The sequence below is a fragment of the Prunus avium genome, chromosome 4 (genome assembly GCF_965620075.1).
Source record: "Prunus avium chromosome 4, drPruAviu1.hap1.1, whole genome shotgun sequence".
NCBI classification, from domain to species: domain Eukaryota; kingdom Viridiplantae; phylum Streptophyta; class Magnoliopsida; order Rosales; family Rosaceae; genus Prunus; species Prunus avium.
This window is the reverse complement of record NC_142287.1, coordinates 26,251,372-26,263,841: the sequence shown is the minus strand read 5'-3', so window position 1 is coordinate 26,263,841 and position 12,470 is coordinate 26,251,372. Positions and strand designations below refer to the sequence as shown.

Genomic DNA, 12,470 nt, shown 5'->3' with positions numbered 1-12,470 from the left:
GAGAGTATGTATATTTTGTCTACCCATTTGCCTCTTCTCTTAGAGCATGAAAATACTGATATAGCAAGACAAATGAAATTTGCTTACTTTTTGCATCTTCCCTTTAGAGATGCTCTGTATAAATAAATAAATAAATAAATAACCAATTGGTAGTTACTATCGACCCAATGAATTCTCATTTCTTTTTTACTCGTATTTATCATTCTGCTTATTTCATCTCTCACTCACTATGTCAATCGTGTTCCCAAACTTTTTTCATTTAGTATTTATATTAGGTGAGTCTCAAAAATAAATATATTATATATGTGGTATACATATTAATAGTTATATGTGCTATTTTTTAGTTGTGTATTGGTAAACTATAATGTAGCATCTGAATGTAATGTATTGTGCTTGTATTTCTGGTGACATTCAACATTTTATTTTCATTTTTAAGAGAGAGGCATCACCGTCTATTTAGACGAAATATTCAAAGAAGTTAATGAGTTCGGGCCGGAAATATTTTTTATGTATTTTGTACGATAATTCAATATTTAAATCAACATTGCACTATGCCACTATCTAATCTCCCTCTTCTATTTGCTGCTTGAATAACTCTCGATGCTTCTAATCTATCTACCTATCTATCTACATCTATCTCAAGGTGACTTGTGAGGTTGACAGGAATGTTTAGAAACCAAACCAGCGGGCTGTGGGGACTTTTTGTTGTTCAAGACTTTTCGTTTTCATCTTTAAATCCTTCAACAGTGGCCTTTTGTCATTCTAAATAGACCTTCACCTTTCTAGAGCCAAATCAATCCTTGAAACCTTTTTCTTTCTGTTTTTCTGATCATGTAAAAATAGTTTTTAGGTTTACCTACATACTCATCCTACTGGTAATTGGTTCAGTGAACAATAATTTATTTTGGTTTGGTTGTTTCCTAGTTTCCTTTCAATACAGCCCATCTATCATCAACTTTTTTTCATTAAGGGCTCATTTGAAAATGATTCTGGATAGGCCAACATGCACTTCTATGGAGAATCACTTCTCTATATATTCACTTTAAGTGGTTTTAAGTGATTTTATGAAGAAACACCTCTTCTCTCCATAAGTGATTTTGGCATATCCAGAATCACTCAGACCAGTAGTCTCATGGTGTGAGAATACCCCCCTCCCCTTTCCTAACTTTAGCAACAACAAAAATTTATGTCCAGATCTCTTTCCAAATCAGACCTCCTTTGAAAGACACCCTTTCAGATTTTTTTTTAGGTCGACACCCTTTCAGGTTGAATGCATCTATCCATCACCGTTCTACCAATATCCACCCACCTATTATAAATGTATGATTATGACACCCTATGCCTAGAAGGCAATTTCACTAATACATTTACTATTTTTCGAAATACTTGCAAATTTATTAATTTTTAACGATATCAACCTGATTAGCGTATGAGTTTCCAACCAGTGACCATATTATGCAAAACAAAAGAAGAAATTAGAAAATATGCAAAACCATTCTGCATGTCGAGTTTCTCATTAACTTCCTAACAAAATGACAGCCGTGTTATGGTCCCTAAACTAGAGAGTCATATGTAAGATAGTGCTTGTTACACCATTGTTGAGTGTCAGCTAAGCCATCTGTATTTTTCTCTTTAAAACACATCTTCGGTTACAGACTAGTTCAAAATGAAATACAGGATGCACATTCAAGATAGGGCAAAAACTAGCTGAAATTTGAAGGGCAGCAATCACTAGGTCACAGTTTGATCAAAAGCGGTACGAGCTATCAGGTCCGTACCTGCTCCTGATATTGTAATTTTCAAACTTCGGATTGTCATAACCTGCTGGCTTTATATCCATGGGTTTTGGTTCTGTCCCAGCTCCAAAAACTACCTCGCCACTCTTATCTCGTTGGCGGTGCCTTGGTCTTTCTTTCTGGCTCTTAGACCTGCTATAAGAAGAAACCTCACCAGATCCATAGAATTCTGCAGAATCCTGTCGCTTTGAAGACCGGTGCTTGCTTGACAAAGAGGGATCTTTAAAACTAGCTGACTTCATCTTTGGTGGCTTCATTTCTGAATATTTCTCACTTGCATTGGGAGTATGGGCCTGTCGAGTCTCAGATAGAGGAGCAGGAGCACTTTGTCTCTGAACTAATGGGGTCTCAGCTTCATCTTCAGGCATCCTAAGAGCATCTTTTAATGGTGTGAGGCCTTTCTGGGAGCCACCAGGCATAAAACGGGAGGGGATGAAGTGAACAAATATGCCAGCCAATGCTTCAAGCCCAAGCTTGGATAGATCAATGATGAGCTGTCCAAAAGATGGCCATCCTGGTTCCTCTTTCATGCTCTCCACCATTGGAGAAGATTTCCCATTGCTTGGATGCTCTTTAATTTCACTCTTTAAAGGTGGCTGCTACACAAGTTATGCATTATGTTAAGCGAGGAACACAACGTGCACCAAACAGAATTTACCACAATGGGAAGCATGCACAGCTCTATTACATTGCAATAAAGAAAAAGATGGATTGACTTGGCAAGACCAAGGAAAAACTTTTACAAATGGTAAAACCACAGAAGCATACTTTTCCTTTCCATGAGAAAAGGCGACTTCAGAGATTAGCGAATGCTTTGAAAGAAAAAAGAAAAAGGAAAAAGAAAGAGAGAATTGTGAATACTGAAGCATGCACAAGCAGTAATGAAAAAAAATAAGGGCAGAAATATTTGACTAAATAACATGTTTTGCTTGTAATGCATTTATTAGCTGAGATGGGTGGAAAATGAATCAAATTTTGGTAAAATTCATGACTAGATCAAATTTTGGTAAAATTCAAGGACAAGCTTTGAAATACAATGTTTCTGCATTAGTAGATCATAAGAGGTATACCGTTCTTGAGAAGAAAGAAGGTCCGTATCCCTGCTGAAGCATGCATGTAGCATACCCTACCAAGACAGCACCAACAACCATAAGCAAATCTGCCAAAAAGACCCACAAATGTCAGTCAGAAAGAGGCAGCACAATCTGAAGTAGAATTTGAAGCTCTCGTCATCATGAAACATCATAAATATCAGATATTTTAATGCCGCATATAATGCAGGATTATAACAAGCTTATTAGAAACACTCAAAGAGAAGCAAATCATTAACAAAATCTGTGTCTTTGAAAGAAACTGAACACACTACATATATCTTGTGCAAAAAGGAGAATGTCAAACAGAATCATATCCTCTATACTGGTTGCACAATACAGTGGTCTCAAATAGGTTTCCCGATTAGTGCTTCCTCCTTACATATACATATAATGTCTATATTTGTTTCACACAATGTAAAAACTTGATGTCTATTTGCGGTTAAGTTACACAATATGAACATAATTTTGAATTTGATAATGTTTAATGATAGCATTTGCTGAACTGTAGCTCTATGTCAGTCCATTTTAATCTGTTCAAAACTTCAAACCAACCATAACCCTTCATTTCCACCCATACTTACATATTCACATGTCACATGTGCCATGGGATCTAAATATGCACCAGGAAATATGATTGAAATTGCAACCTGATATGATGCTGGGCCAAGGAAGTGTCTGATTTCCAAAGCCCCCTACCATCAGTACAATAAAAGCTGAGTGTATGACATTGATGAAGATGATGAGTATAATGTTATATGAGCAACGGTCTAGACACCAGTAAACTACTTCTCTAAGCTCATGCCCTATTTCATTTGGCTTCTACTAGCATAGTGATGCTTATTCCTAGCTTAGAAATGAATTTACTTTCTTAATATCCATATAACTGTCTGCAAAGGAAACAATTTTAACAAACATATAGAGACATCCTACACATCAAGAATTACAATGAAGTGAACACCCAATCTTCATAAAGAGTATTCCTCAATCCAGATTACATCCAGCCGACACAAGAATTCATCAAATTGAACTTTTAATTTTATGTCAACAAATGTCAAATGGCTGCTATATCTCTGCTATTTTATGTCCCCATTGATCAGTTAATGGCCATATACTACATTTGAGCTGATAGGGCAACTTATGGGCCATCATCTTCCACACATTCTGCTTCTTAATAATAAGAACTTTAAAGTTTGACCATAACAGCATGGTTTTTCTTTGGATACTCCAAGACATAGACCTTCTATTTGACATCTCTCTCATTTACAGTATCAAATTAAATATTACACAATGATAAGCATTTGTCAGCAAAGCTAACTGATCAAATCATTGTGCATGTTCATCATAAAGTAGAATATGTGAAATCACACTTGCATAAACTAAAAGGAAAAACAGCTATGCATATCCTATGCAAATTCTAGGGATAGTACATATGCACATGAAGATCAGTGAGTATGCCTTCCTAGACACATTGCATGGTGTAGCTATTTCCATTTCCATAACAGCCAAAACATGAGTTATAGAGCTTTTATGTCATCATTAATGAATGAAAAGTAAACATAAGCAACATCGGATCAAACCTGTCGCAGAAATTGAACTGTACTGATAATCACAATCCTCCTGGTTGAGAGAGATCTGCCGGAGAGCAGCATTTCCTCTATCAACAACTAGCAAGGAACAAGTGGATTGAACATATACCACATCAAAATCATTTGAGAACATCGCATCTTCACTGGGCCCATCCCTGTAGCCTGCAACATTTGATTTCCCACCCGCAATGGTTGTCACACCTGCAAAAAGTTTGTATAAGAATGTGAACAATATAATTTATACAAAATCCACTCAATCTTTTTATTGGAATTTGTAAATAAGGTTTTCAATAAAAAGAATCTAGAAAACTTCGGAATTTTTACAGTTTACATTCCCGTGTACAAGTTATATTTCCATACTTTAGTTTTGCTAATTCAACATAAATACACGCCATACATACATAAAGAAATTTGATATTTTTCCTTAGTTCACTTGTTGCCAGCATACATCTGTATAAGCTTCTAACTAACTATGAAAGTAACAAGAACTACATGTACTGATGTACCAGCATCTCCAATCTTTCTTATGGCGTGATTCACGGTATCAGCAACATATACATTCCCTTGATCATCCATAGTTACACCTTTGGGATGATTGAAACGAGCATCACTTGGCTTTCCATCAACATGTCCTGTGTAACCCTGAAATGACCCAGCAACCAATCTTCCCCTACTATCTGCAGTCATGAAATGTTCATATTACTCTAAAACTCAACGATATTGAATTCCACAGTCAAACCACCCTCTACAACAATATAAAAACGAGCAAAAGTAAAAGAAAATATGAGCATCAAATTTATTGATACCGAAAACTTTCATCTGGCCAAAAGAAACAAAACTGAAATAGAAAAATGTCAAAAAAGTAAAAATGGAAATTTAAATATCAAGTTAGGGAAAAGAAGGGAACAATCTCAAATACGGTAAAACAGCATAAGTATTGTTGCATACATTGGGACAAAGGCGGAGTAATCCGCATAATGTTGCTGTTAACGGAGTCCACGGCAAAGAGTTCGCCATCCTCTGAGATGCGGATTTTGTAAGGAACTACTCCAATGTCGTTACCTTCCAAAACAGTCTCAACTAAGTACCCATTCTCAAATTGAAGAACATTCCCATCTGCAATACAACAAAGTGATGAACCATAAAAGACTTGTACAGAAATTATGCCAATTAAGCATAAAGTTCAAGAAAAAGAACCAAATATTCTAATAAGTCACTTCAAATTACCTGATTGCGGTGTTTTGGAGGATATTTCCCTGGTCCACTTGAGAAGAGAAGACAAGTGTTTTATTAATGGCCCTGAGCAAACAGTTCATTCAAAACCATATCATAAGTGAAGTAATAGTAAGAAACTAAAAAACCCATGATGTATATATGCAGATCACAGGAAGCCAACATATTATCATTACCATGTGTATGAGTGAGAGAAAGCTATTTGGGAATATCAGAATAAAGAGAACAAATTTAGTAGAATCAAGAAAACTAAGAACTGGGTATCTAATTATCTATATAATAACGCTATACATTCATAAGAGAAGCAAGTGAGGAAACAAAGCATACCCAGTAACCCAACAGATCAAACACAGAACCCAAAGCATGAGAGAGAGTTAGAGAAGTTGGTGAGTAATAGTTACCTGCAGGAGCAGCGTGAGCTTGGAATTGGAGGGAGTAAGCGACAGTGAGTGTTAGGAGAGTGAGAAAGAAAAGTGAATTTCTCATTGCACTGAGGAAGAGAGATGAGCAAGTTGGTTTGAATTTTCAAGTACAAGTAGGTTTACGAGGAAATCATGACTTTGATTTGAATTGCAGAGCAGCTGCGTTTTGTAAATTTTGGGTTTTGGAAGCAAAGTACCAACTGGGGCTCCGTGTTTTTGCTCAGTACTTGGGGAGCTTGATTATGGTGACTGACAGGCGGTACGCACCTCTCTCTCCTTGGATCTTTTTAGTGTTTTTCACGCTCTCTCTCTCCTTGGATCTTTTTTAATCTCTACGCTTTCTCGTTTTTCTTTTTTTTTCCTTTTCACTTTTTCGGAAAGTGAGTTTTTTCTAGGGAGGAAAAAATAATTACTGGGATAATTATCTTCTACTTTAATTGAGAACAAATTTTTTTTTTACCAATGCTCCATGAAACTTTGAACTTTGTTTAACTTTTCGAACTTTTAATTTGATTTGAGCCCCAAAACTTTCAGTTTATGCCAGTATTCACCTAACCGTCAATTATGTCACAGTTTTGTGTTTGATTTCATCGTATGTAATTTATAACTAACTTTAAGGGGTATATAAGTTAACTGGCGATGTAACCAAGCATTTACCCCAATTTTGGATCTTATGAATAATTTTTGGTCCAACGTTTAGGAATCTAATTGAGCAGCAAAAGTGGGATGAAAAATGTTAAGGCTCGGTGATTCATGGATTAGAGTCATGGGAATAAATAGGTATAAGAAATCATTCTCATGTTTGGTAAAACCGTTGTTAGGAATTTTAATATCTTGTACATTTAGGGTATGGTGAAAGTAGGTCAAAGTAAGTATGAACTTGAATGAGCGAAAATGACCCTCAATTTAACAAAATAATTGACATAACGAATCACATCAGGACATTTGGCACGAATTGAAAGTTTAGGGGAGCTCATAACCAAATTGAAAGTTTAGAGGCAGAGTAGAATAAGATCTATAACTTCTTACGAGGTATTGTTAAATTTTGCCATAATCAGCCTTGTTTATTTGAGACTGTCTTGAGAAGGAGAAATTCTAAAACATTACCCTATTATGTGGAATTATCAATTCGTGAAAGGCTTTAAAAAAAAAAAACTAAAATCTATCAGCATTATGGACTAATGTATAAAAAGAGAAAATGAACCGTTATAATTTTTTTTTTTTTTTGGGAATGATCCATCTTTAAAATACAGTTCCAAATTCTGTTTCTGTATGGTATCTTTTCCCACGTCATTTATACAGACACGTGTCCATCATTGATTGGCTTTGACCTCGTGGCGACCAAGTCCCACTTTCACAAGCAGGCCACCTTTATTTGTAACGCCCAAGCCTTTGAAGTCCATTTCTCGTTTTCAGCTTCGGGTCGAGATCCAAAATCCGATAATAGCTCTCTCAGATCGGATTTTCCCACCAGAGAAGAAAACCCATTTCTGGGGTTTCGAGCTCCCAAATTGGGGTTTGCACGGTCAGTCTCTTAACCTGAAATTGATCTTTGTTTGGATCTGATGTAATTGTGTGTGACTGTAGGTGATATGCATGTGTGTGATTGTGTTTCTATTTCTGAATTTCATAAGAATCAGCTGGATCTAAATCACCACAAGCATAATGCCCAGATTTTCCAAACCAATTTTGTTTTTTGATTCAAAATTTTTTGACCTGGTCTCAAATGGTGTTTTGGATTAGGTGATTAGCCTTGACGAAGCAACATGGGAGGTGGATTTCGAGTTCTTCATTTGGTCAGGCCCTTTCTTTCGTTTTTGCCAGAAGTTCAGAGCGCTGACAGGAAAGTCCCATTCAGAGAGAAGGTGATATACACCGTGATCTCGCTCTTCATTTTCTTGGTTTGCAGCCAGCTTCCTCTGTATGGCATACACTCCACCACTGGTGCAGATCCCTTCTATTGGATGCGTGTTATTCTCGCTTCCAATCGAGGGACTGTCATGGAGCTTGGGATCACCCCAATTGTCACATCTGGGCTGGTCATGCAACTCCTTGCTGGGTCTAAGATTATTGAAGTGGACAACAATGTACGCGAAGATCGTGCTCTTTTGTAAGTATATATCTTGAGGCCTTCGAATTTAATTTGGGTTAATATGTATTGATTTGTTCGTTTGCGTACTATTTGGAATCAATGCAGCCCAAAGGGTGTTCATAACAGGCTGGAAAGCTGGAAAAGTTATTGTTTTTAGAATATGTTTTTAGTTTTGGGTTAAGAAATTGTAGTGCCATTGTTGTACTGCTTTCTAAAAACTGTATTTGGAAATATTTTGGAAACTAAGCCTAAGAAAAATGGCGCATGTTAATTGTGATCACTATGGGTGGCTTTAATATTTAGCATATTGCTATTTGTATTCCATGTGATGATTTCCATTTTTCTTCCCAGGAATGGAGCACAGAAGTTATTGGGCATCCTGATAGCTATTGGTGAGGCAGTTGCCTATGTTCTCTCAGGCATGTATGGTAGTGTTGGCCAACTTGGAGTTGGAAATGCCATTCTCATTATCATTCAGCTCTGCTTTGCTGGTATAATTGTGATATGTTTGGATGAACTACTTCAGAAGGGATATGGTCTAGGCTCTGGAATTTCCCTTTTCATTGCCACCAATATCTGGTGAGTGAGTTTGTAATCCTTTCTTGCCTAGTTATGATCTTTTGCATAACAACTTACAGTCTGTTCATTCTTTTGTGGAAATTTTCTGATATGCTACTTCAAATTTTGAGTACTTAAAAAGTTATATAATTCCTTTTCAGTGAAAACATTATCTGGAAAGCGTTTAGTCCCACCACTATCAACAGTGGGCGAGGAGCTGAATTTGAAGGTGCTGTTATTGCCCTGTTCCATCTGCTGATAACTCGAACAGATAAGGTTCGAGCTCTTCGTGAGGCCTTTTACCGGCAGAATCTTCCAAATGTGACAAATCTGCTTGCGACAGTGTTGATCTTCCTAATAGTAATCTACTTCCAAGGGTTCCGTGTGGTTCTACCTGTGAGATCAAAGAATGCTCGTGGACAGCAGGGTTCCTATCCTATCAAGCTGTTCTACACTTCCAACATGCCCATCATTTTGCAGTCTGCACTTGTCTCCAACCTTTACTTCATCTCCCAGGTACTGGAGATTTAAATGTTTGTGTGGGCAGTTTGGGGACTTTCTTCTAATGTATATTATTGTAACGATGCTTTTTCAAATGTTTACGTACAGTTGCTGTACAGGAGGTACAGTGGAAATTTCCTTGTGAATCTTTTGGGTAAGTGGAAGGAGTCTGAATATTCAGGTGGACAATTCGTTCCTGTCGGTGGTCTTGCATATTATATCACTGCACCTTCAAGGTAATTTAGAATGTTTTCCTTTATTTACTCTGCCTCATAAAGCTTGCAATTTTGTTGGTAAACCTGATGATTATGTGTGCTTCAATTGATATGTTGCTATAATGTTTTGCAGCTTAGCTGATATGGCAGCCAATCCTTTCCATGCACTTTTCTATCTTGTGTTCATGTTGTCAGCCTGTGCACTTTTCTCGAAAACATGGATTGAAGTTTCTGGATCCTCTGCCAAGGATGTTGCCAAGCAGCTCAAGGTATTAAATCTGAATAGTTTAGTTATGTATTCTCTAATAGATCAAAGAAAGTTTTTATATTTTTGTTGAGATCTCTTTCTTGCAAATGAGGGGGTTAGTGTGGCTAGATACCTACCCTTTATGTATTGTCTAATATATTTCTTATGATTTGTTTCACTTTATGCTCTTGAGTTTAATGACCAGATCATCCTCAAATTATATTCATACCGGATGCACTATTTATATAATAAAGATGCTTTTGAACAATTCTTCAATCAGAACTTTACGGATTATACACAGAGCTAAGCATCATGCTAACAATATCCCTTTCTAATTTGCAGGAACAACAAATGGTGATGCCTGGTCATCGTGAATCAAACTTGCAGAAGGAGTTGAACCGCTACATTCCCACAGCTGCTGCTTTTGGAGGCATGTGCATCGGTGCACTGACAGTGTTGGCCGATTTCATGGGTGCAATTGGTTCAGGAACAGGAATTCTGCTTGCAGTGACAATCATCTATCAGTACTTCGAGACATTCGAGAAAGAAAGAGCCAGTGAGCTTGGTTTCTTTGGTTTCTAGGCAATTTGTTGCCAGTAATAGTTGGTCTCCCTGACAATTTTGGTGTGCTGAGAGATGTAAGTAGGTTTTAACAGCGAAGTTCAAGATATTAGGCTAATCTCTTATCACTCCTTTGAAGAAAATACAAAAGCAATGCAATCCTCTAAACATAGTGTTATATGGTTTCATTTCCCTTTCGCATTTCCTCCACTCCTGTGTTTCATTGTCAAGTATCGTTGGATCTATGTAAACACTGTAAGGTCCTCGATCTTTATAATTTACATGTTTGAAATCTTTAAGGACACCTTTTGAGAAGTAGCTGGCAGGATTTTCCTCATGCTCAAGACAGTGTTAGAAATTCCCTTGTTAATTATGTTTCTGTAATTCTGTTACACAATTGACTTTGCCTTTGCCTAAAAACTAATTATCATTGTTTACAGAATGCCTGCTTGGGTATGCAATTCTAATCTTTTATGTCATAAAAAAGCCTATAGTCCCCATCTAAATTGTGTTGTTCTACCTTTTACAGTTGTTAACATCACAAGAACTTACTGTTGATTTTGTCATGGGGTTCATTTACATGTTGGTTGATTGAGATGTGACTGTGATGTGTGCTATTGTCTCCAGTTCCAGCCTGCAATTATGTTTAGCTACCTTAAGTGAACACATGCCAAATGGAGAGGCTCGAGCTATGATGGAAATGCAGTCTCTTTTTCTTTTTGGATTTGCCAAAAGAAATTGCAATACATTTCGTAAACATAGAACAAATTTCATTGACTAGCCAGCAGTGATGGTTTTATACGCCTATTGTATACACGTCTATTTCGGTTTCGGCCCGTCTTTAACAACAGTGATATAAGACATATAAGAAAGTTAAAATGCAGGTACAATGGCATCCCCAGCCAATCACACACCCGAGCAACTCAAACTGCCATGCCCACTGCACCGAGTTTCTTTTTCCTCATGTCAAACTTCATGTTGGGTCTGGTTAGCAAATTCGTGTCTCTCCATAGAATTTGCACATTTGTGAAGTGAATAATTATAAGTTTGCCCAATTGGGCCTTCCCTAGCTAATATTCTTATAACTTTGTTTTTTACGACATTTTCTATTGAAATGGACAGTACCATATTAAATTCGCACACATTACACGGATGTTAGGACTCGAACTCAAAATCTTTCCTGGAGAAGTATTTACTCCAAACCACTGCCAGTGGGTCCTTTGCAATGTAACTTAAGTTGCCTAGCCACGCCAAAAACCTAGCAAATATCTAATTTTCATTTGCATATAGTTGTAGCATAGTGGTCATCTTGTAAGATATATTCTAAGTTAAATATTGTTGTTTAATATAAGTACAATACAAGCAAACTATTAGCTGAGGCTTCTAAATCTCATACTATTTTAAGTCATGCGACTTCTTCATGTCTTTATATATTTATATTAATTAAGAGCATCCACAATGAGTTCTCTAAATCACCCCATTAAATAAATTTTAGAGAGAAATTGGAAACATTCAACTCCAATCATGCTCCCTATCCACCTCCTAAAATAGGGAAACCTCTAGGAGCTCCTAAATCTGAGGAGAGAGAGAAACCTCTTTGTTTTATGCATAGTTTAAATTCTTAATTGATACTAAATATTTTTTTTATATCAATTTTTATAGAGATGGACCAATCGTATTAAATGATAAAATAACTATAGTATTTATGACCCCTTAAACTAGGGAGTATGATTGGAGTTCAAATTTTATAAAGAGCTTCTAAAATAATTTGTGTGTATTTTTAGCTAAATTTTAACTACAAAATAGGGAGCATGATTGTAAATGCTCTAAAAGAGAACAACAACGACATCATTTTCCAGGCATGGTGCACACACTAGCAATTCTTCCTTTTAACCACCAACCTTGTAGGCGAATGTAATTAATTAGCGCACATTTTAGGTAGGTTGGTTTATATATAGGCTAATTAGTTATCATGAAAGCTGGGCTATTAGGTTTATATATAGGTTAATTAATTATCATGAAAGCTACTACCGTTGAAGATGCTCTAATTCTTTATAACCAGAGAGGAATGATTCCAGTTTGGGATCTCGTTCAATATTGGAAATAAAAGTATGACTAAACCAAAAACTAAGTAATATATTTGTTTAATCACACAACAATTATAG

At 36.5% G+C, this 12,470-nt stretch overlaps 2 protein-coding genes across 3 annotated transcripts; one reads left to right on the top strand and one right to left on the bottom strand.

The window, feature by feature from the left end:
• Positions 1-1,475: 1,475 nt before the first annotated feature.
• On the bottom strand, positions 1,476-6,429 carry LOC110757588 (NHL domain-containing protein). 2 transcript variants are annotated; one of them, XM_021959248.2, is made up of 7 exons: positions 6,111-6,429; positions 5,704-5,775; positions 5,425-5,592; positions 4,983-5,153; positions 4,468-4,677; positions 2,867-2,955; positions 1,476-2,395 (listed from the first exon to the last, which is right to left on the bottom strand). In XM_021959248.2, exons 1-7 carry the CDS (start codon positions 6,193-6,195, stop codon positions 1,748-1,750), a joined length of 1,443 nt encoding a protein of 480 aa, XP_021814940.1. In that variant the 5' UTR covers positions 6,196-6,429; the 3' UTR covers positions 1,476-1,747. The 2 variants fall into 2 exon arrangements, with proteins under 2 accessions (XP_021814940.1, XP_021814941.1); XM_021959249.2 differs by having other exon boundaries at positions 1,476-2,392.
• A 1,069-nt stretch (positions 6,430-7,498) lies between these two features.
• LOC110757567 (uncharacterized) lies at positions 7,499-10,747 on the top strand. Its single transcript, XM_021959222.2, has 7 exons — positions 7,499-7,656; positions 7,875-8,241; positions 8,575-8,802; positions 8,943-9,297; positions 9,391-9,518; positions 9,631-9,766; positions 10,087-10,747. The coding sequence occupies exons 2-7, from the start codon at positions 7,898-7,900 to the stop codon at positions 10,324-10,326; spliced, it is 1,431 nt and encodes a 476-aa protein (XP_021814914.1). The 5' UTR covers positions 7,499-7,656; positions 7,875-7,897; the 3' UTR covers positions 10,327-10,747.
• Positions 10,748-12,470: the final 1,723 nt, after the last annotated feature.